This window comes from Scardinius erythrophthalmus (genome assembly GCF_964197995.2).
Source record: "Scardinius erythrophthalmus genome assembly, chromosome: 16".
Lineage (NCBI taxonomy): Eukaryota > Metazoa > Chordata > Actinopteri > Cypriniformes > Leuciscidae > Scardinius > Scardinius erythrophthalmus.
Genome location: NC_138236.1, coordinates 24,674,265 through 24,701,599, shown reverse-complemented (window position 1 = coordinate 24,701,599; position 27,335 = coordinate 24,674,265). Strand labels below are relative to the sequence as shown.

Below are 27,335 nucleotides of genomic sequence, written 5' to 3'. Positions count from 1 at the left end.
GCGGTCCTGCAGGTGTTTCAGACTAGACTCCTGAAGTCCTGGATGCAGAAGGCCCGACTCATTTCGCAAACTGCGCACGGCAGCGGATCTCGCCCTGTGTTCAGCGAAAAAGGTCACCCAAGGAGTCGGGCGCAGCATGGCCAGCCTGGTAGTGCTGCAGCGGCATTTGTGGCACACGCTCGCAGAAATGTGTGACTCAGACAAAACACCGCTGCTCGACGCCCCAGTAAACCCTCAAGGCCGTAGGGTCGTTTTCCAGACAAGTTGGCGCAAAAACAGTCAAAAATGATGACTCACTTTTTCCCCAAGCAGACCGATGTCGCTTATCAGTTCAAAGTTCTGCCTTTCGGACTAGCTTTGGCCCCTCGCACATTCAAGAAACATATGAATGCAGCTCTTCCCCCCCTGAGACTCAATGGGATGTGGATTCTGAACTTGATGACTGGTTCATCATCACCCAGTCTCAGAGTGTGCTAGAGGACCACAGACACAAACTTCTAGCCCATTTAACATGCTTAGGCCTGCCGGTGAACATGCAGAAGAGCATGCTCCAGCCCTGTCAGTCCATCACATTCTTAGGATTTTAGACTCATGTTCGATGATCGTGCGTTTTTTTCAGCAGAGAGAGAGTTCAGACTTTTCTCAATGTTCTGACCTCTTTTGTGCAGGGGAGAGCCATTTTTCTGAAAACGTTTCAGAGGTTACTGGGTCTGATGGCTACTGCAGCCTCCGTTTGCCATCTGGGTCTGCTGCATATAAGGCCACTGCAGTTTTGGTAAAGAGCCGCGTCCCGCAGAAAGCATAGAAATCAGGGACAGCGCATATTGTAGTAACACGCGCATATCTTAATGCCCTGACTCAACATGAGCATGTATGAGCAGGAAATCAGTATGGGCAGAGTGGTCAGACGGAAGGAAGAGACTATCATGTTCTCATTCGAATGGACAATACAGCGGTGGTGGCGCAGCACAGTGGAATGCAAAACGTAATACTCAACGTAACCATGGTTCTCTGAGAGGAGAGAACAAGACATTGCGAAATAGCTTACGCTTTGGGAAAACTCCCAAATTGCTTAAGCCTGATTGAATCGCGCTATTTCACGTGCAGTGCAATAGCCAGTGGTGTTTGAGTGCAAATTATCTCAGAATCTTTCGACTGAGTGAATACTCCTCATGGAGGTTTTACATGGCGATCCACGTAATGTCATGTTCCTTCCTCTCAGGGAACCATGGTTATGTTGAGTAACCTGAGACTTTCTCTTTTGAATCAGTCTCTCGACATTGCGTAATAGCTTACGCTTTGGGGAAAGTATAAAATTCCCACCATGCTCTAGCACCCCACCTCACTTAGGTTGGGTACTGGACCTAGTTGAAACACCCACACATCGAGCTCTCACTACAACAAGGATGATCACTAGACTCAATAATAAGGGCCAAGAATAGAAGGATGGATTTTACGTGTACTTGTGCATGTGTGATAGAGGGAGAAAGGTTTAATATGTACATCTAGCTGGCAGAGGGCCAAGACGGCGCCGATGCCTTCAACACCGTCATACACACAGTCGAACAATGCAGGACTTATGAAGTGCAGAGAGTGATAATAATAATAAAGCAACAGGTGCATACAGCATTAAACCAGCACTTACGAGCGAGTTACACATATATTCACAGCATCCAGCATAAATCTGCGGGACAAGCCACGTTCACAAGCACAATAACAGGGCAGACAGCCACAGCTGGAGCCCCTGAATACCACTGAAATTAATGCAAGCAATAGCACGGCACATCAACCTATACGATTGAGATGAAACACGCTTAAGCCAGGCGAATAGCTTTCATTATCCAGTGCTACAGTCTCTGTTCTGACACTGGATGGCTTTTCTTAGCTCCTCCGAAGCAGACACACAGCTGCTCAGACATGTGAATCTGCTTGAAGCATTATAACCTGGGCTCTGAACGGAGTTGAAAGCACTTTAGGTGTATAACCATGTCTAGGCGTAAGCCTCACTATACAATAGTTTGGTCCAAACTGCATACAAGCAATGTTGACAGAGAGAGTTTGCAAATCCCCAACTTGCTTCCTACATGTAAATGCGAGCAGCAGTGCCATTTTGAACAAGAGTACTCTCAAGTCGCTTGTCTCAGCTGGCTCTAAGAGTGGGCTTGGCAGCGCACTGAGCACTAATGATAAGTCCCATACTGGCATTAAATGTGGGCGAGGAGGATTCAATCACCTGAAGAAAACTCGTTATTAGGGAGTTTTTACCTACTGAGCGACCATCTAAAGTGTTATGAGAAGCAACAATAGCGGACACATAAACCTTCAGCGTAGAGGGCGAGCTGCCAGCATCCAGCCGCTCCTGTAAGAAAGCCAGAATTACGGTCACGTCACAGTTAAGAGGGTCCTCATCTCTGCCCGCACACCAGTTTGCGAACACCTTCCAACTTAAAGGTGTAAAGGCATCTTGTTGAAGGGGCTCTTGCCTCCGCTATCGTGTTTAGCAATCGTTGCGAATCAGCCAGCAACGGTGGATAGTTTAACTCCGCACTGACCCACCATACATGCAGGTCCCATTGCTCTGGTCTTGGGTGCCAAATGGTGCCCTTTGCCAATTGCCTGAGACAGGAGGTCCCTCCTCAATGGGATCGGCCATGGAGAAGTTACCGACAGATCCACCAGCTCCGGAAACCACGACTGGTTGGGCCATTTCGGCGCCATCAGCAAGAGTGTACTTCTCCTCGGTGATGTTCTGCAGCACTAGCTGCATTATTTTGACTGGGAAAAAAGCATACTTTAATTTCTTGGGCCAGTGGCTTGACAGCAAGTATGTAAGAATCATAAACTTGGGTCACAGAGCTTATTTTCTGCAATAATTCAAAAGCCAGTGGAAAAATCCTATTGTGTTTTTGTTGAGGGAACCAAGGTGATGCTTCCAGAACTGGCCTACAAAAATATGCCATCACTGCACTCTATAACGTTTATAGCCCTCATCTGTACATACAATTTAGTTTACTATTTTCAGAATTAGATTTTTATATTGATGAAAACTCATCTAATCTAAGATTTAAGAATTATTGTAAATTGTTCCTGGACAATTTCTGTCCATTTATTTCTATTTCATATGTGTTTGTTGTTCATCCGTGCTATTCTCTTGCACCTTGCATGCTTGCCATTCCCTACCGTAGGTCAGGGATTTTCACTGGGCCTCGGGTGACAGCTGGGTCCTCTCTGTTTCCTGCCTGTGAGGCCCTCTTCCTCCGTCCTACACCAGCACCCGATACGTGACACCACTAAACCTGCATTAGTATAATCCATCATCATACAATATGGCAGCTGCCTTTTTTCCTATTTAATCACAGTCTGATTACTGGGCTGTATCCAAAATATCCCCTATACCCTCATTCAGTATTTCCCTATATTACTCCACAAATCTAGTCCACTGAATGAAAAGTGAGTGAGCAAATTCGAACACTGAGTGTGCAGTGCTGCGTTCAACTCCACTTTTAGACATACCCTCGCAATCTTCTCTAAGCACTTCCCCTCAGGGGAATCCCAGCCACCATTTTAAAGTGCTTTCAACTTCCTCAAGTGGACGAGGGAAGTTTATTTGGACAGACCCGTGACCCCTCGATTTTGACAGAGGGAGCGAGTCTACTCAACATGTACACTTCAGGCAGGTTCATAGACCACAATTCCCCATGATTGTGACATCACCACACAACTCTAGTATATAATATTGGAGTTAATTTGACATTTAACTACATAATACTTGTTAGCTACCAAGAGCTTAGTACATTCCGTTTAAACACATTGCAAGGGTTCTGCCAGTAGTGGGCACTCATGCAACGTAAGCAATGACATACATCCGAGTGAACGAGACACAGGAAAGTTAGCGAGGGAAGGGTATAAAACGCAGACCTTGAGTGCTGTGGAAGCCATCTTCTTGCAAAATGCATGAATTAATTCGGCACAATTCTTACAGTGCATGAGTCTACCGAGCTAACAGGGAACATTATCAGAAATTTAAGAAATGTTCTGGCAAGTTTCTCTCAATATTATGGACTCCATAACGTTATTAGAACATACGTTCAAAGTTCTGTCCAAATAAACTTCCCTCATGCACTTTATGAAGTTGAAAGCACTTCAAAATGAAGTGGCTGGAATGAGCACTTCACCTTATTCCAGACAGATGATCCAATGGTAGCTGCTCGCATCTCAGCCTGCCTGACAGACATTCAGTACATTTCTGCCTGGATGAGGGACCACCATGCACCTGTAACTCAACCTTGCAAAGACAGTACTGTTTGTGGTCTCGGCCAACCCAACACTTCATCACAACTTCTCCATTCAGCTAGCTTTGTCAACCATAACTCCTTCCATGACAGCAAGGAACTTTGGAGCTTTGATTGATGATCATTTAAACTTCACATACCACATTTCTAGAACTGCCCAGTCCTGCAGATTTGCCTTGTACAACATTACGAAGTCCAAACTCTTGTTCTATACAGACTGGACTATTGTAATGCTCTCTTGGCAGGCATTCTAGCATGTTCTGTCAAACCTCTGTAACTGATCCAGAATGCAGCAACAAGAGTGGTCTTTAACATGCCGAAGAGAGCACACATCACACCTCTCTTCATCAATTTGCACTGGTTGACAACAGACACTCATAAAATTCAAGGCACTGATTTGCCTACATAACATCCACTGGCTCTGCACCATTTTACCTAAACTCACTACTTGAGAGACCTATGTGCTGTTAGCGAATTTACAGTTGAAGACCCAAGGACAAGATATGATTAATTAAGACCAGGAGTTAGAGGTGCAGTCAATTTAAGACAAGAGTCAGAATTATAATAAATTGACTTTGAAATTGAATCGACATCCCTAATTGAGGTCAACAGCTGCCCACCCCCACTGTAAGCAGTGTTGGTAGGGCACTGCTTCCCCCTCCTGAGGTGCCGGACGGTTTGCCAGAATCTCTTTGAGGCCAACCGGTAGTCCCTCTCCATGGCCTCACCGAACTCCTCCCAGGCCCGATTATTTTGCCTCCACAACCACCCGGGCTGCAGTCCGCTTGGCCTGCCGGTACCCGTCAGCTGCCTCAGGAGTCCCACAAGCCAGCCAGGCCTGATAGGACTCCTCCTTCAGCTTGAAGGCATCACTTACTTCCGGTGTCCACCACCGTGTTCGGGGATTGCCACCTTGACAGGCAGCAGAGACCTTACGGCCATAGCTCCGAGCGGTCGCGTCAACAATGTAGGTGAAGAACATGGTCCATTCGGACTCAATATCTCCAGACTCCCACGGGATCCGGTCAAAGCTCCGCCGGAGGTGGGAGTTGAAGATCTCTCTGACAGGGGACTCAGACAAACGTTCCCAGCAGACCCTCACAGTACGTTTGGGCCTGCCGAGTCTGTCCAGCTTCCACATGCACTGATGGACACCCTTATGCTTGAACATGGTATTCGTTATGGACAAGCTGTAACTAGCACAGAAGTCCAATAACAGAACACCGCTCGGGTTCAGATCGGGGGGGGGGGGGGGGCGTTCCTCCCAATCACGCCCCTCCAGCTGTCACTGTCGCTGCCCACGTGGGCGTTGAAGTCCCCCAGTAGAACGACGGAGTCCCCAGTCGGAGCACTTGCCAATGTGTGCTTCTTTTAAAAAGATATATTTAACGATATATTTTGCATTTCTAATCCAAACTACGTCAATCTTGGCACTGCACTTACTCATGCCCGTAGCAAGACACCTGTCAAGTGTGAAATCTATCGGACTAACGGTTCGAGAGATATGCGAATAACAGATACACAGACAGACAAACAGACGTTTCTGTAATTTATAGATAGATGATAATGAATTAAAATAATATAATAAGTACCAGTTTGCAATATCAAGCAGCATAACAGAGATTTTGCACGGGTACAATCATTGGAAGTGAATGACGCGGGAAGCCTTGCAAATTCAAGTTACATTACATACACAAAAAAAGTATCAAAATATGAGGACACTTTTGGTTAGAAACACCCCTGGTTTCGGATCACTACAATGGCTGTACCTTCAAATAGTGCACTTAATAGGGGGCGATTTTAGACACAGTTTAGGATTTCAACAAGACATTTTAAACTCCAGACTATAGGATTATCAGAAAGTTTCCACTCAGCTGTAATGGAAAGTCCTGGGCAGCTATAGCTAAATAATACCCCATTTGAGCCCCCACAAATGCAACAGGGTCTCACCTCACACCCTGTTCTATGTGGCCTCCTCTTCATAGTCTCATACTGGCATGTTCCCAACAAAGTTCAAAATCAGATTCTGTTATGCAATGCATATGTAAGATATTGCCTAGCTCATCTGCAGGCAAATTACTGTAATGAAATTAGTGGGTAAAGATATGGCTCTATAATATGGTTACTGAACGACAACCATCTTCAAAAATCTCAGTGCCAAGCTCAAGGTTCCTGCCAACCTTTAAAAACATAAACACACACACATAATTAAAAAATTCCAGTCCAAATCCACAGCACACGACTTTTGCAGGCTCCATGGTCTGTTCTCCAGGCAGCACAAAGAGTTTCTTTCCTGAAAACTGTCGACAGCATCCCTTTTATCTTTCTCTGTCACCTTCCGTCTTCTCCATGATCAATACACTGTCAATCACTGTCGGGCCAAACGCCCACATATACAGTCTGTGAGCAGCAGAACCAGAGACTCAGCACAGAAATGCTGATCTAACTGTGTCTGGCTGTGATCTAGCACAAAGCTTCGTCAGCTACAACTCATCAAATATACAGCAATGAGAGAAGTTCGACATTCTCTGAAGGCATGGCAACATAAAAGTTTTACAGACATCAACCTTCATATGACATGAACCAAAAAATGAACCAAAGAAAAAGAGCAAGACACACTGTGTTTGTGCAGGTTCATCTTTATGAATCAATCAGTCAGCTTTGTTTGAAACAATTTTCTTTGGCGGAGCAAAAATAGCAACTGTAATTGTAACTGGCAATATTGTGTCTAAAATCTAAAGGGTGGAATACATTAAAAGACTTTTGTCCCAGTTTACAGTCTTGGCGAGTCAGCGGTAAGTCAGTAAAAGACAGCAAATTGCCGAAAGTTGACAAATTTCACAGAAAGTCAACACAATGCGTTACTATTTTACATTTGGCGAATTATTGGCCGTGTGAATTTGTACAATCTCATTCGTACATTTCCGTATGATCTGCTTACGCCCCAGTGACAGGTATGTTAAAGTCCGCGTGAACCGGAAGTTGCAAACGACTTTTCTCCAGTGTTGTGACGTATTTCCCAGTGAAACGGAATATTGAACAGAGGGCAGGGTTTTACTCTAGCGCTCCTCCTCTCCATCTCTCGCTCATAGCAGACTAACGATTTGAGGGGAGTGGTTAAGCGTTTCCCAACCCAAGTCCTCAAACCTACGTCATCAGAGAAGGGACGCCATTCCAGACCGGAAGTAACTTTTCAGACTTTGATTAAAGATTACGACGGCAAACAATTTTTTTCTGTGTTTTAACTTGCACGGATTAATTGTTCACCACAAGACTAGTAATATGCGCTAACAAAGTAAATAGGGTCAATTTTGATTTCAGTTGGACTTTAAGGATTTCAGCAAGACATTTTAAACTCCAGACTATAGGATTATCAGAAAGTTTCCACTCAGCTGTAATGGAAAGTCCTTGGCAGCTATAGCTAAATAATACCCCATTTGAGCCCCCACAAATATTTTTGTATAATTCATTCAATTTCATACAACAAAATCGCCACCTCGAACATAGTTAAGTTTTCCTATGTGGTCAGGTTGGAAAATCATGTATTGTGTGATATGCACATAGATTATTATTATTATATATATATATTTTTTTTTGCTTTAGAATATGAATCCATCCAGTCAGAGAATAACAAACATTTGATATTTTGAGCTGATTTTGGAACTCATGTTTTCATTTGTCACATGACTCCTAACAACGAGGTGCAATTTCCTGTGTGGGTTGTGTTCGGACCAACTTGTTTAGTGTATATTGTAAGTGTGTGAGTGTTACAAAATCTTTTCAGGGTTTTAAAAGTCGTGTAGTGTATACCTGAATCCAGTTTAATCGGGACCCTTTTTGCCATTGAGATGACTGGGAAAAGTGGCGCAATCAACTTGAATTCACCTATGTGTTCTAAAATCAGCTAAAAATATCAGATATACTTTATGTCCTCTAGCTAGATGGAATCATAGTCTGAAGCTAAGAAATCAAAGTCTGTGCCCATCATACGCGATTTCCTGTGAAATCGATCAACTCTGATTGCCCAAAATCGGCGGATTGGCTCTGACTCATGGCAAATGGTGTCAACTTGAACAGACTGAAAATGACAAAAATCTTGGCAAATCTCCTGCAGTGTATTACAGCCAGCAAGTTACATTTTGATGAAATAATATGAAGTACTGTGAACATTGTGAACACTATCAGGAATATAAGAAAGTAAATAGGGTTCATTTTGATTCCATGTTCACATTTGTATTGACAATGAGCACTAGTATTTCTTTCCTCTCAAAACTAATTTTTAAGAGAAGAAAATGAATGGATCCAATATAAAGGTCAGTGATAAGTTAGCTTTTCAAGCTTTATTTTAACATGATTACAGGACAGTATCAAACATGTTTTAATATTGAGAACATCTTTCAAATTACACTAGGACAAAACATTCAGTCTCTTTTGTATGTTTGTTGTGCAATATATGATAACATCTTTTCTCAGTTTGTACAAACACAGTATGAGGATAACAGTCAGTTATAAGCTTAATGCACTTCAACTCCAAAAACGCCTCCCTGTTATAGGCCATCAATGTATCGAAATGTGGCAATCTTGCTCTTTTTAACAAGAGTATACGACGAACATGCAGTTGCACCAGAATAACACATTCAAGACACTTATTTCCATATTATATCCATAATATTTTACATGAAAGTCAGGAATATCACCCCAGAAATGTAAGCAAAGAGGTTCCTGTAGCAAATGCATCATATAGCTTATGGAAAACTGGATTACAATTGATAAAAAAAAGTCATGTAACTCAAAGGTACTTAAGCAAAGTTTCACTGAATATAACAGTAAGTAAGTGCTGTATGCTACACCTCAGGTCCTGTAATCACAAAGGCTAAAGCACACCGTATATGCTGAGGTATATTCAGACTGGACTTTGGCACTGGATATGAATCAATTTAAAGCCTTTGGAACGACATAAACAGTCCAGCCTTAATCCAACAGTCTTTAGCCTGAATAGCAGCTACTCCTGCAATAGCAGACAGTACAAAATGTTCAATAACAGCTGTAGAGCCTTCACTAACTGTATGGTTTTCCCAACATAATCTCATGGCAATTCAGAACTATTTTACATTTTGGCAAATCGGTAGCTAATTCGTATGAATTTGTATGTACCATTCGTACATTTTCGTAGGAGCTGCTTATGCTCCATTGACATTATGGTTTGAATGTGGGGTTACATGCTTACTTTTTCTAAAAAGGGTATATTTTAGTACGAATTTATTCAAAATAAATCGCCAGATCATAAAATAGTTACTTTTTCTCATGAGATTGGGTTGGTTTTTCCACCCTAATTTAAGATCTTTAGACTCATAACCCTACTAAATAAACCGTATTTGCTTTACTTCAAGACTGCAAGCTCTTGAAGCACAAGACAACAGCGTGGAACTAGGCTAAACTGTGGAATATGTGCACCTTACTCCACACATGGAGGTGGAAAGGTTCTGGATATCTTTAAGTGGTTTCCTGAGATATGATGGAAATGTTAGACTAAGTGTGACCCAGCAAGACATACTGAGAGCCTGGAAAGGAGGGTATTCGGACCTTAAACATCTGTAATAAAGTATCGTCAATCAGTAGTATTGTAGTATTATTGTGGTTACTGGCTGAAGTACATTCATACAGCCTTTTTTTAGATTAAATTGTCAGTGAAAACACTTCTATGGCCAGGGTCCAAAAATAACACCTGCCGTGCGCCAAACGGGAGTAAAATGTGATTTTGGAGAGTAAGTAAATGGATTTACTGGCCATTTGGGTCGTGAGACGTAATGTTTCACATTAGGGTGAGTAAAATGGTCGCAAATGCAACAAAAACGTACCTTTTTTCAACAATAACTTAAAGTTGATATGATTCAATGTGTGATTTTGTCAGATATCATTTCGTAAAGAGTGCGAGACAGTGTTTCTTAAACAGCGTGATTGGTGATGTCCGATTCGAGAACAAATTCTGTAAAGATATACTGCTCAAAATGTGTTCATGTTAACTAATGTTAACAAATGAGACCTTATAGTAAAGTTCCCACAGTGCCCTTCAAGGGCACAAAAACACATTTTGAAATTCTCCCATAATTCAATATGGACCAAAAATTCAAAAGAATTTATGACCCAGCCTTGAATTTGCTCGAAGACCAAGTCAGTGAATCGTTCAGAGATGTTACTGGGTTTACAAGTGACTCCCTCACTGAACCGTGAATCATTTTTTGGTTATGTTCGAAGTAAATCGAAGCTGAAAGCGAAAGTCGGATGCATGCAATGGACTGAAGCACTTCTGAACCACCATCTTTACAGCCATTCTGACATTGGTCAATTAAAAAGTAATTTGGCTTTTAGCTAAATATAATTTTTGGGAGCCAAAGTTTTTTTTTTTTGTCTGGAATCTTAAATTTCCTAATTTTTTTTCAATATACCCGCTGTTGAGCTGTATGGCAACAGGTTAATTTTGGACCCAGTATGCAAAGCTGTACTGATCCTAATGTACATCAGTGTTAAGATAGTTAAATTATTAGGATTCTTCCAGGGCCAAGCACCAGTTTGGTCTAAGCCTACATAATATTACAATTAAAGATATGAGCTTTTTCTCAGTTACATGCCATGGTAATGATCTCTGCTGACACGTTACTGCAATCTCAGCCTCATGCAAAATACTATAGTAACAATGTCACATTGCATTCCACATACAGAGCACCCTGTGTAAGGGAAGGTGGGGTGGACCAGGAGAAAATGGCTTTCCTCTGAAACAGTACTACAGTACTTTGAGGTATTGAGGAGTCTTTTACCCATTTCCAAGGACACCCAACTCGCTTGATTCCTCTTGCCAACCACACTGGCCAATGTCGAGCCAGGGCCGGGCAGCAGGCAGCAGAGGCTGAATGAACGGATATTGGTGTCTGAAGTCCTGTTAGAGTTCTTAAGAGTGCGAGCAGAACCATGGCTTTGCCAAGCTTTCCTTTCCCGAGTGAGCTACGTGGCCTCAGAGCATCATGTCAAGAAAGAGTTCAGCTAAAGTGTTTGTGATAATTCCCTCAATGATTTCTACTCTCAGTTTATCTGCTGAATCTACTGTGTTCAGTGTCGTTGTTTATACGGATCTCGCCAGCTGAATTGAGACACTGCTTTCTTGTGTCCTCATGTGAAATACTTGCAGTTTGTTGAGTCAATGAAACAGTCAGCTGTGCATTTGAGATTTCCATAAGATCTGTGGACAGAAAGATGGACATTAATATTGTTTGGACATTTTGTCAACTATTATAGTCTACTTTTTCCAAGGACCATGGGGTGTTCCTTATATTATTTTTGAAGGTTTTTTTAAAACACTACTTTAATATAACATTGTGATCGAGTATAATATTCAGTAAAAAAAAAGAATATAATAATATTCAATAAATTGTCTTTAACTACTATGTACTAACCATTACCTTACAAGTAATATGAGTAACGTAATCAGATTACTTTTTCCAAGTAACTAGTAAAGTAACACATTGCTTTTTTTTAAATTTACAACAAAATATCTGAGTTACTTTTTAAAATAAGTAACGAAAGTTACTGTTTCCCATTTATTGACTGACACCTCTCCTCTAGTTCTAGACTAAATGTGAACATTCATTGACTCATCTCACTTGCACAAAAACAGATTCAGTATTCCTCAAAATGAATAAAACCGCAAACCTGTAATAATTAAATATGTTAAAGAAACACAAATATACTTTATGTATTTAATATCACTTTATTAATCAATGTTTTTGCTGCTGACCTTCGAAGTGACCAATAAAATCAACTATAATTAAATATTTTTTGTTCGTCCTAACATGTTGAATGGGATTTTAGCCTTTTTGAACTCTTTTATTGGCTTGAAATGTCTTACCCAGGCAAAAAGGATCTGCATGTGTGAAAGCCGAAATCCTTTCCGTCACACTCCTCTGCCTCTTCATAGCGATATCCATCCCCACAATATGCAAATTTGCACTCTGGGAAAGAGGGAAAGAAAGAATGAGAAACATACACTGTAAAAAAAAAAAAAAAAAAAAAAAAAAAAAACAGCAGCAGAACTTTACTGTAAAAATATTTACAGACTGATATTCAATTTACAGTAAAAACAACAACAACAACATTTCTTTAACTGAAATAATGTAGACCAAATGACTAAATCTGTTTCTTACCTTTAAAAACTACCATTTTAACCAATCATAACAACACACGATGTGTGTTCATCACAATTAGCTTTTCCACAAACTGAGGGAAATACTAGTATATGGAAGATGCACAGTGTCATTCACACAAATACGAAACACCATCATGGTAACACAAATGACACAAAAATAATGCAATACATATTAATTTAACAAAATATAATGTAACAGAAATCTGATGACAAAAAGAATGATTTCAATGAAAAACATTTCTAGAAATGTCAATTTATATTTTTTCACTGTAAATTATAAGATTATTTGTTCTTTTTTACGTCAAAAATTATATATTTAACAGTATTTTACTGTAAAACTACATGGGAAACTACAGTTTTTCACCATTTAGTGTATGGGAACTAAGTTAAGTTTTCAAGTAATTTGTCTTTTAACTACGTTAACTACGTATTTTTTACAGTGAGAGATAAATGTACAATCTGTCTGTTATAAACACAGACATACCAACCGTACATTATCCATCGTTTTACACGGCACACAAAATAAATAGAATAAATGAAAATCAAATATTGATTTGAGGTAGATTATTTTATTAAATGAGACCACAGAGCGATAAGAGTGGTAGCACAGCTGTGTATGAAATCGAATGCCTGGGACAACAGCCAGTTGTGCAGTTTAGAGGTCATTGTACTAAAATATTTGACCGCAGAATGCAGTGATCGACCAATCAGAATGTAGTATTCCAGAGCGCCGTGTAATGAATTAGGAGAGCATTTGTTTGGGTGACTACTAAATGAAGGTGTTATTCTCGGCTTGCTATACAGGACCCGATTATTCTTGCGTTCCCATTTTAGAACTCACTCTCAAGTTAAACAGCATTACAGCATGTTGTTGAGAATAAGCTGTCAGTTGGAACTCCGCTGTTTCAACCAGATACTTACTGACACAGCCATCTGTGACCACCTTATTTCCATCATCACACTCCTCTCCGTTCTCCACTTGCACAATGCGGTCTCCACAGAAGCCGTCCTGGTCGGGATCCCGCTCCATCGACTGGAACGGCGTTAACTGGAATGAAAGAGTCCTTTACAGACCTTGGAGACTAAAATCACTAAGTGTGTAAAACTATTATAGTGCCCCTATTATGCTATTTTAAAGGTAACTTATTTTGTTTTGAAGGTCTCCAACAATAGGTTTACATGCATCCAAGGTCAAAAAACACAATATACATTACAGGATCATCTCTTTTCTCAGTGTCAATAGGCCAACTACCCATTTATAACTTGGATTTTGTTTATCGACTGGCACCTGAATTGGCATCCAGCCATCAGTGTCTTTGAAGTAAAGCGACCTCTGATCTTTACGGAACGCCAAAGCGTTGTCGGTCTGAAGGCGGTTCAGCTCCTGTTCGTTATTCACCACAAATATCTGCAACAGACATTAAATATCATTAAATGTCTGAACGTTGGACTGGGAAAAAAAATGATGGTCCTAGATTGAACATCATACAAAAAACAATTGATCCAGTGTGGCGCACAGATATCTGTTAATATTCAGGCTTAAGTTTGTAAACCGTGCCTGCATTGGTGGCTTACCGCTGGCACTCTGGGATAGATGCCCCGGTGCAAGTGCTGGTCAAAGGAGGGGTTGACACTCGAGGGGCTATTGCATCCGCAGTGGCCGGGGCTGCCAGACTGTCCCTTCTCTCCTTTCTGTCCTACCATGTACAGTCCTGCAGGAGAGGTAAACAACATAAATGTCCCTCCATGTGATGCAAAAGTAATGGAGTGATTTTAAGTGCTACTAAACCTGGCCCTCATCTATCACGAAGAGTAAGCAATTGAGTTAATAAGCACAGAAACCAAAACAAGACAGCAGCTGTGCTGTGAATAAAGTGATGACATAATGTTTGTGATTCTGCGCAAAGCTTGGCCGCTCCGGCCATCAGTTGAGGACATGATGTCATGGCTTCAGTCACCTTTGGGGCTTCTGTTTCAGCCGGAGATCAGGTTGCTTCTGAAGCTAAATAGACCAGTGGTGGGATTTCCTGAGGTGATTTAAGATCATGTGCTTCACCATCTGCACATGGCAATAGCTAACGCTGCAATATCACCATGTGAAACCCCCAAACTAACAACTAATATTTAATTGATCAAAAGTGACAGTAAAGACTTTAAGTAAAAATATATAAAATAAATGCTGTGGTTCTGAACTTTCTATTCATCAAAGAATACTGAAAAAAAAAAAAAACTATCACGGTTTCCACAACATTAAACAGAACTATTTTCAAAATGCAGCTTTGCCATCATAGGAACAAATTACATTTATATATGTTTTTGATCAAATAAAATGCACCCTTCAAAAACATTGCACCATTACAAAAAATACCAACATTTTTGAACGATAATGTAAAAAAAACTTTTGTTCTAAAATTCCCATGTAATTTCCCAAGGAAAGTTTCCTTCCTCAGAGACCAAAAGAGATTTGAGATCTGATACTTGAATGTAAATATAATACCTGAGGCGGGCAAACCAGGAGGGCCAGGGTGACCAGAGACCCCCTGAGGGCCTGCAGGTCCCATGGGTCCAATTGCACCCCTGTCACCTTTTGAGCCCTGCATCAGAAATCCATGATAATGGCCAGTTATTTCCAATGCTTAAGCTTTGTTATCATGTTGCTATTATGTGTTTAAGGATGGATCACCTGCTTTCCCCTTTTTCCTGGGCGGCCGGTGGGTCCCCTGTTCCCTGAGCTTCCAGGTTCTCCTTTTGGGCCCATTTCACCCTGAGAAAGAATTTTTAAATTATATAAAATACTATATTAAAGGGTTAGTTCACCCAAAAAAACCACTTTACAATAAGGTTCCATTTGTTAACTTTATTTAACTACATTAATTAACATGAACTAACAATGAAAAGTACTTTTTGCATGAAATAATTTTAGTTAATCTTAATTTCAACATTTACTAAAGTAATGATACTTATTAAAAGTAATAAATTGTATTTTTATTAATTAACGTTAACAAAGATAAATAAATACTGTAACAACTGAATTGCTCGTTGTTGTTAATGTTAGTTAATGCATTAACTAATGTTAACTAATGGAACCTATTGTTACCAATAAAAATAGACCACTGCATTATTATAAATAGTACTAACTGTACCATAACTTATAAAATATATTATATAATACAGCATATACAGTTAACCAGTATAACCTCATCTAGCATAATCCTGTAATATTATGAAAGGCTAAAAATGTAGTAATATTTTCAGCACCTTTTGCCCAAGCATTCCAGGAAGACCAATTGATCCCTGAAACAGAGAAAGATGCAGTCTTTGTACAAAAATGAATTATGGTTTAGACTGATTCAAACTTGTATCTCTGGTAACTTACCTTGTCACCCTTTAAGCCAATTTCACCTCTGAAACCATGTGAACCCTAGCAGGACAACATCAAAACCCCAGTGACATTAAATCATTCACAAGATAAAAAGGGCCATTTGATGAACAACAGGGAAAAAAGTTAAAGAATTAATTGAATGATGAATTATAGTGGGTTCAGAGACGTAACTCACTTTTTCTCCCTTATGTCCAGGGAAGCCCTGCATGAAAGAAATTAACATTAACACACAGAGCACATTATTCTGTGTCCATATGACAAGGCATTATGACTATAGCAATAATAATTCGGGACGTTGTGTCCAGACCTTGGGTCCAATTGGTCCTTTTGCCCCTGGCATGCCCATCAGCCCAGGGTCACCTTTCTCCCCCTGTTAAAACACATAGGAGTCACTGTAGCATTCACTGCAAATGTGCCTCAAGCGTTCGGTCACACTGGCAAAACTCGAACAGTAGGATTCTAAACACATTTAGTTAAACAATAATCCAAGCACAAGGAGCAGAAACCAGGAATCACAGGAGTAGAACTGAGGACATCATCGACAAATACAATACAAGAAACACTGGGGTTTAAAAACACAGACAGGCGAACTATATAACAAGACACAGGTGCAAATTATGATAGAGAAACAAGGGGAACCAAAAGAACTACAAAGCTAGAAACAGGAAACAGGAAGCCTTCTGTAAATTAACATTCAAAGATTTGAGTTCAGTAACATTCTTTTATGTTTTTAAAAAAAGTATCTTATGCTCACCAAGGCTGCATTTATTTGATCATAAATAAAGTTAAAAACAGTAATATTGTGAAATATTATTACAATTTAAAATTACATTTTAAAATATATTTAAAAAATTTGTTATTTTAAATTGTAATAATATTTCACAATATTACTGTTTTTAACTGTATTTATGATCAAATAAATGCAGCCTTGGTGAGCATAAGATACTTTTTTTTTTTTTTTTTACATAAAAGAATGTTACTGACCCCAAATCTTTGAATGTTAATTTACAGTAGGCTATGTTAAACATAAAACAGTTTTATGAAAAAAAAAAATATTGCAGATTTACAGTATGTAGGTAAATATACATGTTTTAGATTCTACAATATTTTGAGATACAGAATATTTGCTTTTTCATCCTGACAAATGTGTATCTACTTCAAGTTAGTTCCTGCCTTCTGTAAAGAGAATCATCAGGAATCGTGTTCACATGAGGATGGAATGAATTACTCACTTTAGGCCCAGTTGGTCCTTGCCATCCGCTTGGTCCCTGTCGCCCTGGGAGACCAGGAGGGCCAGTGCGCCCCTGTAACACATACAAGCTATGAATCTAGCACACAAAGTTAAACATTTAACTTCAGCGACATTCAGATTTCACTGAAATGGATGTCCTGGGAAAGTTGTCTTGGCTTAAAAAACGCTCTCCCTACTTCAATAATTTTGCATGATCAGGTTTGCTGACATTGTTTTGGCTGACATATCTTTAGTTCACAGGTTTTGGATGGGAGGCCATCTAATTCAGTGCCTCGGCACAGTTACCGCATAACAAAATTGATTAGGACAGATTTTCATTAAAACTTAATTTTATTAAGTAAATTCATTAAGTAGCATCTTTCTGCTTGATAACATGGTCCTGATACAACAGAACTTATATTGTGGATTTTAGCACTGATGAAATGCTGTATTGACCAATCAGAAAGCAGGATGAGAGCTTTTTGTTTTGTAAAGCAACATGATGTCAAAACTGACAGTTCTTGTTTTTATATGGAACATTGCAGTATTTATTATAAATGATTTATCCGTGCCCATCATTATTTTATGTGCCCTGTGCCCTTGTAAACTTTAATCAAAGTAACCTCCCCTCCCTCTTTCTTGTTTCTCTCAGCACGAGGGTGGGACAAGCTGTCACTCACATGACATCACAGTAACAGCAAACCACAACCATCCAATCAATTCCTGATGGACAAAATCAAGTCCCGCCCTACATTTCTTGTTTATGAAACTGTTTCACTCGGATATACATTCCAATAGGGAAGAAAAGACTAGCACAAATTCCATTTCATGCCATGTGTAAGGTATACAAATTTGAGTTTAAATAGACTTTATTAACTCTTTCCCCAACATCTTCACGTATTTTCACTGTTATACGGTAGGGGGCGCTATTACACATCTTCTGATCAAAAGACATGTGAAGAGGAAGCAGAAACAAGCGATATCATATGTAAGCAGATGCATACGTAAAATAACGCGATCATCAATAATAAACAGCATATAAATCAAAACTGATAAATGTTACTGAATGAAATGTCGAAACCAGAACGAGCTATAGGACTGTGCAAAGCATTAGGAGAGTTGATGGACTCGATCTACTCCATCTATGTTTTGATCACCATTCTGAATCCGATCTGGATGTAACAGCTGGTCTTCGACAAAAACAGTCGTTAACGATAACAGCACTGATACAGTAAATCAGAAATGTAATTGAGGCAGGCATATGTCCAAATGCAAAGAACACAAATGTAGTGGAATATTTACGATTCTATTGAGTATTATCTAGGTGTTATGACTTATGTTCCTTTTAACACCTAAAGATGATTGTCTCCTCAAACACAGAGCAATAAGGACAAGGTGAGGACAACGTGTGTTCTGAGTGTGCTCTGAGGGACAAAACAGCCATCAGGAGAGAGAGAGAGAGAGAGAGAGAGAGAGAGAGAGAGAGAGAGAGAGAGAGAGAGAGAGAGAGAGAGAGAGAGAGAGAGAGAGAGAGAGAGAGAGAGAGAGAGAGAGAGAGAGAGAGAGAGAGAGAGAGAGAGAGAGAGAGAGAGAGCAAACTAAACCAATCCCCATCAGTCTCCTGGCTTTAATTAAATTATGTGCTAAGGGCAGGAGCCTGGGATTGTGGGAGAGCGAATGATTTATTGGGCTGCCCCAGCACTAAGCGAAATTACTATGCAATGCTGCAAAGCTTCCTACAGCAGTAGCACTCTACTCTCAGTGCCTGCCTGGAGTAAAACAATGCACCAGCACACCCAGATCCCTGCGCAGTGGTTTAGTGGCTTCTCGGTTTAACCGCAGTAGGTATTACTGACTCTGGTCCCAAATGCCTTCCAGGAAACCACACAAGCCACAAATCACATTGTGGGATAGGAGCCATGGGGATGTTCCATTGTGGATTGAACCTAATGAGGGTGACCATAAGCGTCCCCTGATGTTTTAAGCACTCCGCTGCTTATACATACAGAAGATCATGTGGAAACATGTGACCTGCGTATCTGTGTCAAGGTTGCGCTTGCTTTGAATTCCACCCAGCTGCAGTTGTGAAAGTGTATGTGTGTGCATCTCTCATTCATTGTTCTTTTGGCAAATCCACTTATTGGAAAGTAGAGGACATTAAGTCTCACCTTTTGTCCAGGTCTTCCAATTTCACCCTGGCAACACAGAGGAAGGGAGGAGGAAATAAGAACAGAGTCAGTCCATCAGTGTTTTGCACAATATATACAGTCTTGTCCTGATAGTGTCATTGACTTAAAGGAATAGTTCATCCAAAAATGAAAATTTGTCATCATTTATTCAGCAACTGTAAACCTATATATCTTCTGTGGAACACAAAAGTAGATATTTAAAAGGGATGGTTCACTTTCATTCATCTTCGTTTAACAAATAAAGATATTTTTGAAATCTGAGAACTTTCTGTCCCTCCGTTGACAGAGCAAGAACAAACCTCTTACAAAAGCTTAAATAAGCTGCGTAACAAGCAAATGAACCTCATTGGTTCCCGCAGAAGCTCAAATGTGCTGCATAACACGTGAATGAACCTCATTGGTTCCCGCAGAAGTTCAAATGTGCTGCATAACACGAGAATGAACCTCATTGGTTCGTGAGGAAGCTCAAACGTGCTGCGTAACACGCGAATTAACCTCATTGGTTCGTGAGGAATCTCAAACGTGCTGCATAACTCGAGAATGAACCTCATTGGTTCGTGAGGAAGCTCAAATGTGCTGCGTAACACGAGAACGAACCTCATTGGTTCGTGAGGAATCTCAAACGTGCTGCGTAACAAAAGAATGAACCTCATTGGTTCGTGAGGAATCTCAAACGTGCTGCGTAACAAAAGAATGAACCTCATTGGTTCGTGAGGAAGCTCAAACGCGCTGCGTAACACGAGAATGAACCTCATTGGTTCTCTCGCTACAAGCGAACATGCTCAAGCTTCCATTTACCATAACTGATGTGCGGGTTGATGAATGTTTAAATGTGAATAAAAGCCTAAATTCAATCTGTTCATCATATAAAGCTCGATTCACATGGATTAGTTTTACGATCTCTTTATGAACTTTTTGAAGTGTCAAAGTGGTAGTTGCGTAGCTGTCAATGGAGGGACAGAAAGCTCTCAGATTTCATTAAAAAGATCTTCATTTGTGTTCTGAAGATGAACGAGGTTTCGTAATGTTTGGAATGACATGAGAGTGAGTAATTAATGACAGAATTTTTATTTTTGGGTGAATTATTAGGGTAAAGAATCTGTTTTTGCCCATACAATGCAAGTCATTGGGGTCCAAAACAACACTGGACTACATTAACATTCATGTACAGAAAACACTGAGACATTTTTCAAAATATCTTCTAAAGTGTTCCACAGAAGAAGGTAATAGGTTTGGTTTAAGGTTTGGAGTAACATGAGAATGAGTTACATAAGAATTAACTATCCTTTTAAACACATGGCAGGGATTGCCATGTGAATTAAAGGAATCCACAAGGTTGCCATTTACAGCATCTTTGGCATGATGATAATTACCACAGAAAATTATTCAGTTACACTTTATTTTAAGATGTCTGTGTTACAGTTTAATTATACATTTAAGTATTGAGTAATAATAATTAGCTACATGTACTTACTTTAGGGTTAGAATTAGGATGTGGTTTTGATTGGTTGCATGTTATTCACAATTTATATTAATTACTATAAGAACTACATGTAACATGTGTAACAAGGACATTGTAAAATAAATTGTTACCAATTATTCTAACCCATCCCTCAGTTTGAAAAACAAGCAAAAATTGTGTTCATAGTAATGTACTTACAATAGAAGTCTATGGGGCAAGGCATAATGTTAATGGTATAAAAGACACATACAAATACTGTGAGAGAATTTGCTTACAAACATTGTCTGTGCAAAGTTATCCAGTTTTTAAACTCTAGTCATGCATCTAATCCTATATGTGTGATTTTTGTTAGTTTTTAGAAACTAAGATAAATTATTGTTCATAGTAATTAACAGAATGTCACAGATGCTGTGATTAGAACCAGAGACAATTTATATGAGACATGCCACTTCCTCAATCCTCAATACAAATATATAAGGAAAACCCGTAACGGCAAAGATGGCGGTTGTATGCACATGTCCCGCCCCTCCCGCTGGAAAGCCAATCATCTGCTTTTAACAGTCAGCAGCTGACCACTAAGGAGCGAATGTACAGTGACGTGACATAACTGCCATATTCAACCTGTGCTTTCGCGCTGTGGCTGGCGCTGAGCCAAAGACGGACGCGCTCAGCGCTTGTCATAGGCTATATCACAACTGTTCAGTGTGTTTAACCACATAATGTTTATTTTAGGTTTCAGACATTTAAATACATATAATTGTTTAATTGCTTGGCACAACACCGGCATTCTGGATAGAGACGTGAATGAAGTTGGAGACGTGAATGAAGTTGGTGTCGTGAACGTGAATCCTTGCGCATGCGTAGTAAAAGTATAACCTGTGGGGGAAAAGGCGTTTTAAACCTTATTTTGGGGCAAAGTCATTAAACTTTTTCAGCGATTTTTATCATATTTTACTGCTGTTTCTATACATGCAGTTTTTATGTCCCGGTGACCAGTGAAAGTGCAGTTCTGACTCTCTGCCCATTCATTTAGATAGGAGCCTGGTCTTGTTAGTCCGAAATAGCTGCCCGGAGGCGTTGCCAAGATGGCGGCCGAGTGGCACGACTTGCCTAAAAGGACTTTGTTAGAACCCAGAACATATTTTTTAAAGTGGAAGAAGAAGAAAAAAAAGAAAAAGAAAAAGAAGAAATTACAGTATGTGTAATATAAGTAACATCAGGTAATATAAGTAATATAGGTTAGGTTTTGGGGTAGGTTCAGGGTCAGTACCTAGTTATTGGCCAGTTATTATAATTACTATAATAAATTCATAATATGCATATGCTGATCACTGGATCACTTAGGTATGTATATTTGCATAAGTATGAGGCGTACCTTATCTCCCTTTGGTCCCTTTGGTCCTGGCAGTCCAGCAGGACCCTGATCATAACAAAGACATTGCAAAACCTTATAGAAAACCTTGTGCAATTTCAGGTAATATCATAGTCTAAAGCCAAAGTATCTATAACAGTTATTTTGACCAAGTCTTCCTGGCTGACAATCACAATAATATTAACCACATAATTGAAAACCTATGACAGGGATCAAACTGTTTTCAGAGTGAACTTGCAGGGAAGGGGTGAACTCTCTCTTGGGGCTTCGAGTGTCTGTGTGTCTCTCTTGGGGTTGTTTCTAAGAATGGCACGATGGAGCAGAGACTGGCAATGGAAAAAGGTCTATTTCCATCTGCTCTAAATGTGGAGCGTTAATGGCCTGCTGTGTCGTGGGGGGCCAAACTGGTCACATCCGTGTCACTACAGAAAGACGTCTGGGGAACTCACACGGGTCTCACTTGCTGAGAGGGTTATGAAGGCTAATTACAGAGCTGGAACTGACCATTGTGACAACCCAATACTCAGCTTCCTTGAAGCACCTACACCAACTACGCAACCCTCAACAAACTTGCCTGTGACTGCTGTTATTACTTATGAATAAATACTTAACATTTGAGTTTGACAGAGTCTGTACTGGTAAACATAGCGTATGTGTCAATGACATGATGCTAATTTTTAGCGCAATTTTCCAACGGACAAAATTGCGATTGTTAACTCATGATTTCTGTTCTGTCTGTGCGCACCAATCTTGCACTTCTATCTCCTCCTCAACCAGACCACCTAGAGACTTCGGGTTTTCGGCATTATGTTAAGGAAGGTCTAATCTCGGGAACGCACAAAAAAAAAAAAAGATTTACTATCTCTTAGTGTTGTGATCCCATGACGTCAGAAAATTGCGCTAAAACACTCACTGAGTTTTTATTACTTGTTTTATTCAGATCTATTAATTTATTCAGAAATACATAAAAAATACATTGACTCGAATACAATTTTTCTATGATGAGCAAGTTTTACATTTTTGAATAAAAATTCATAAAGAAACAAATGTCACGCTGATACAACTGTCCTGAGTATCTGTAAGGGTTTTATTTAGTTTCAGTGTGTTTTAGGGTATGTTTACACGACAACAATGTACTAAAAACGGAAAGTTTTTTTTTTGGTACAAATGACGACATTGTTACAACAATTCCCGTTCAAACGGGTCCGTAAAAACGACTCAAAACGCTGTATTATGCTGCCAGGCCAGTAGTTGGCAATGTCACTTTGTCACTTTTTAAATAGACTATGCCTATTTAAAAAGACAAAGCCTAGACTACGCGCCTGCGCACATATACATTCTTTTACAGGACACTCGCACCAAATGCGCATGCATAGACTGAACACGTAATACACATGTGCTTTAGACATTTTTTTTTTTGTACTTTACACAGAGATGATAACGGTATCGTTTTGAAACCCCTTTTCAAAAGTCTGACATTGACGTGTAAATGAACAGCCAAAATGCATAAACTTTTTTCATTTTTAGTTAAAAACAGTGTGTAAATAATTCGCTTCAAACTTTTGTTTTTACCATTTACGAATTAACACAAAGTGGTCAAGCGTATAACTAGACGCGGCATGCGCGAATTTGACACGCTATTCGCGTCCGGTGTGAACGCACAGTAAGTTTGAAGTTCTCATTCAATATTTGTTGTCATGGTTACTGATTGATAAAAGAGAATAAAGAGAACCAAAACAAAGAGCATTTTAGGAATCTAAACAAGATTTTTCCTTTTGTATACCCTCATATACCCTCTAGCTCTTGTACACAGTGTTTGCCATTCAAACAGTGTAAAAATCAAACTAGCCTTCAAACAACAACAGATTTTTGCTGATTTGAGTTGATTACAGTCACGTTTTATTTTAAAAACTTGCCAGTTTTTGTGACAGAAAATGTACTGTATTTGAATGTGTCTTAAAATGGCTTATTTCATAGTTATCTGTGTAGTTTAGGCCTATGGTTTCGTCCTCAACATTATATCACATTTGAAGCACATACCTGAGGGCCAGGAGATCCTGCTGGTCCTGGAGGTCCTGGAGGCCCTGGGGAACATGTGTGGGTTGTGGGACTGTGCTTCTCTTCTGAGTTCCCCTTTTTTGGTGTAACACCAGTCTCCGTCTATAAGACAAGTCACGTAAAATAACATCTGAGAAATATGATGGAAATGAGAAAATGTTAAAAAAAATAGTTACACTCTTTGCAGCCTCAGTGGTAATCACAAACCTCTTTTGACTTTTATTTGCATTTATTTATCAAAGTGATGTAGACACAGCTGTTGTTGTCATGGGGACAAACTTAATGTATTTATTCACACTCTGAACCCTTGATGTAACCCTTGACTGGGAACCTACATCAAATTCAGGTGCTGGATCAGCAGTCATGTGTCAGGACTCACCAGAGACCCCGGCCGCCACAGTGAAGGGGGTGGAGGGAAGAGAGGGGGCGGAGGTGGACTCAGTAAACAGCAGGGGTTGAATTTCTTTCTGGTTTCCAGCAACTGGAGATCTAGATGCGGGGAAATGAGGTTCATGAGGAACATGTCAACAGACACGTGGGCCAGGGGAACAGTGTTTCACACCACTGTTTTGGAAAAAAGAGACTGACACACGTGACAGCTATGATAGTTATCATGTGGATAAGAGAGTAACGAAAGGCCATTCATTCCTGAAACTACTGGATATTTAAAGATTTATCTGCAAACACATGACGCTAGAGATTTTCTAAGAAATAAGGCATTTATGATGACTTCTTCAACTGGCGTCAAGGTGATTTGACAAAGTCAGTTCACCTCAAGTTCACACAGTTACATTTAATCAATTAGCAGACAATTTTATCCAAAGCAACTTACAAATGAGGAGAACAATAGAAGCAATCAGACCAACAAGAGGGAAACAGTATACAAGTGCTGTAACAAATCTCAGTTAGTCTAGCACAGTACACATAGCAAGGTTATTATAATTATTATTATTTTTTTAAACAAAACAAATATAATAGTATAGAATAGAAAAGGTAAGTGCTAGTATTAATTGGTCAGGTGCTGACGAAAAAGATGTGTACTAAATAAATGCAGTTCACTGCATTTACTAGAATCTACTTACATCTGAAAATTACTTTTTCTTGTCATATTGAACAGTATATGTATTGTTTTATCAACCTAATTTGTGTTTTGAATATTTGGGGTTATGTATAATCTGTCTTTATTTAAAATAAATGGTACTTGCTTTGATATGTTGTATAAAATGCAATGATATTCATACATTAAGTGTGACTTTAGTGTCGAAATACTTTATATATATATATATATATATATATATATATATATATATATATATATATATATATATATATATATATATATATATATATATATATATATATATAAATATTAATATTTATATATATGTTATTGTTGTGCAGGACAAAAAAAAGTGACCATATATACATGTATCACAGTACATTAAAATATAAAGTACAAAAAAATCTGTTAACTTTGCAAAAAAAAACAAGCACTTGCCTAATTAAACTTTTCACTGCAGTATTGGCCGACAAAACTGAAACACTGCCATTTTGCCATTAGAGATAATAACCAGAGATAATTCATTGATGCCTGTGGGGAAATTGATTGCAAAATCAGGGCAACATCTCATAACTTGCAGTGCAACCCAAGTCAAGTTATGAATATTCTGCAAATGCATTTATTCAATTTGCATGATTCATGAAAATACCAAGTTAGTCAAACAAGCTTATGCTGCATATTGTGCAAACAAACTTCCCTCTGTAAGAGAAAACCCCTAATATCAGCACCTACCAAACATGTGCAAAAGAGAGTGATGTCTTACCTGTAGGGAGAGGGAATATGTTCTCCACGTAAGAGAATGACGACACATAGCAGAAGAGTTGAAAATATAGTCCAAGCGAGAGCAGAATCATGCTGTCGGCTGCCGTCTACCTCCAATAGCACCGAGGAGTGATCTGAGGCAGTCCCGCACTACTCCTCTCTCTCCCTGCCACTCTCTCTCTCACACACTCTAGATCCACGCCTTTAGGAGAAGTGAATGCCAGCCAATGTCTGTTACACCTCTCCCATGTATTGGCCCTGAGCTAAATATACAGGAGGCAGCCGGTCAGCTGCCCTCTGTAGCCAATATTAGCCTGTTACTACTGCCAGCACTGCCTTTGTTTCCCCTGCCTCAAATGGACAGAGAAAACAAAACAGTATGGATAGAAATGACATTGAAGTGACAAGGTGTCATGCAAGTGGTAAAGTTTAACTACCGGCATTCATTTATAGATGATCTCAGTTTTTATAGAACGATAGAAAGTCAAACCTGCTGGGTTTGGTTTGAGGCTTGAGCATCTATAATGTTCGAAATGAGAACTTAAATCTGAGACGGGCTGCCACTGGCATGTGATACACACACATGCATAAAATGACAGAATTAGCCTGCATGCTCTGCACTGTAAAAAAAAAATCTGTAAAAAAACGGTATTATTCCGGCAGCTGGGGCGCCAGAAAATTACCGTAAAATAACGGCAAAAAACAATCTCGTTAAAATACAGTAATTTTCCATAATTAAATAACAGATTATATCTTTAATATTACATTAAATCTTATGTAATTATTGGGATTTTTAATGTTTTAGAAAGTCATATACACCTTTAAAACAATTAAATACTGTAAATTTAAGGTTTTATAAAATTATTTTATATAATAATGCTGTCTATCTACAGTAATTTTCTTTTAATATAGTTTTTATGTGTAAAATAACAATGAAATTATGTATAAAAAATGCACACAAGTACATATATTCAAATACAAATGTTTGTAAATTTACAGTTTTATTTTTTATTTGTACAGATCCAATTTCACATCTCTAATTAAGTTCTTAATAATAGCAAATGTACAGTCAATTTCTTTTAAATTAACTAAATGTATGAGTACAAATTACCTGCATATTTACAGTATTAGTAATTGAACAAACACTAAACATCAAGATAAGTGATTGATTGGAAATAGAAGCTTAGTATATAATTTAGAACATGTAAAAATATCCACAATAAAAAGCAATTACCGTATACCTTTACAGTATAACTTATTTTAACATTTACAATTACATTTTATCCAAAGTGACTAACCAATTAAGATAATAATTAAAGATAATAAAAAG

At 39.1% G+C, this 27,335-nt stretch overlaps 1 protein-coding gene across 1 annotated transcript; it reads right to left on the bottom strand.

Annotated features, from left to right (window-relative positions):
* Nucleotides 1-10,730: 10,730 nt before the first annotated feature.
* Nucleotides 10,731-26,180, bottom strand: colq (collagen-like tail subunit (single strand of homotrimer) of asymmetric acetylcholinesterase). The gene is made up of 17 exons (XM_081388518.1): nucleotides 26,007-26,180; nucleotides 24,563-24,672; nucleotides 24,166-24,285; nucleotides 22,129-22,173; nucleotides 19,271-19,297; nucleotides 17,104-17,175; nucleotides 16,179-16,241; nucleotides 16,047-16,073; nucleotides 15,866-15,910; nucleotides 15,748-15,783; nucleotides 15,173-15,253; nucleotides 14,987-15,083; nucleotides 14,065-14,201; nucleotides 13,778-13,897; nucleotides 13,411-13,537; nucleotides 12,193-12,295; nucleotides 10,731-11,526 (listed from the first exon to the last, which is right to left on the bottom strand). Exons 1-17 carry the CDS (start codon nucleotides 26,095-26,097, stop codon nucleotides 11,457-11,459), a joined length of 1,371 nt encoding a protein of 456 aa, XP_081244644.1. The 5' UTR covers nucleotides 26,098-26,180; the 3' UTR covers nucleotides 10,731-11,456.
* Between the last annotated feature and the right edge of the window lie 1,155 nt (nucleotides 26,181-27,335).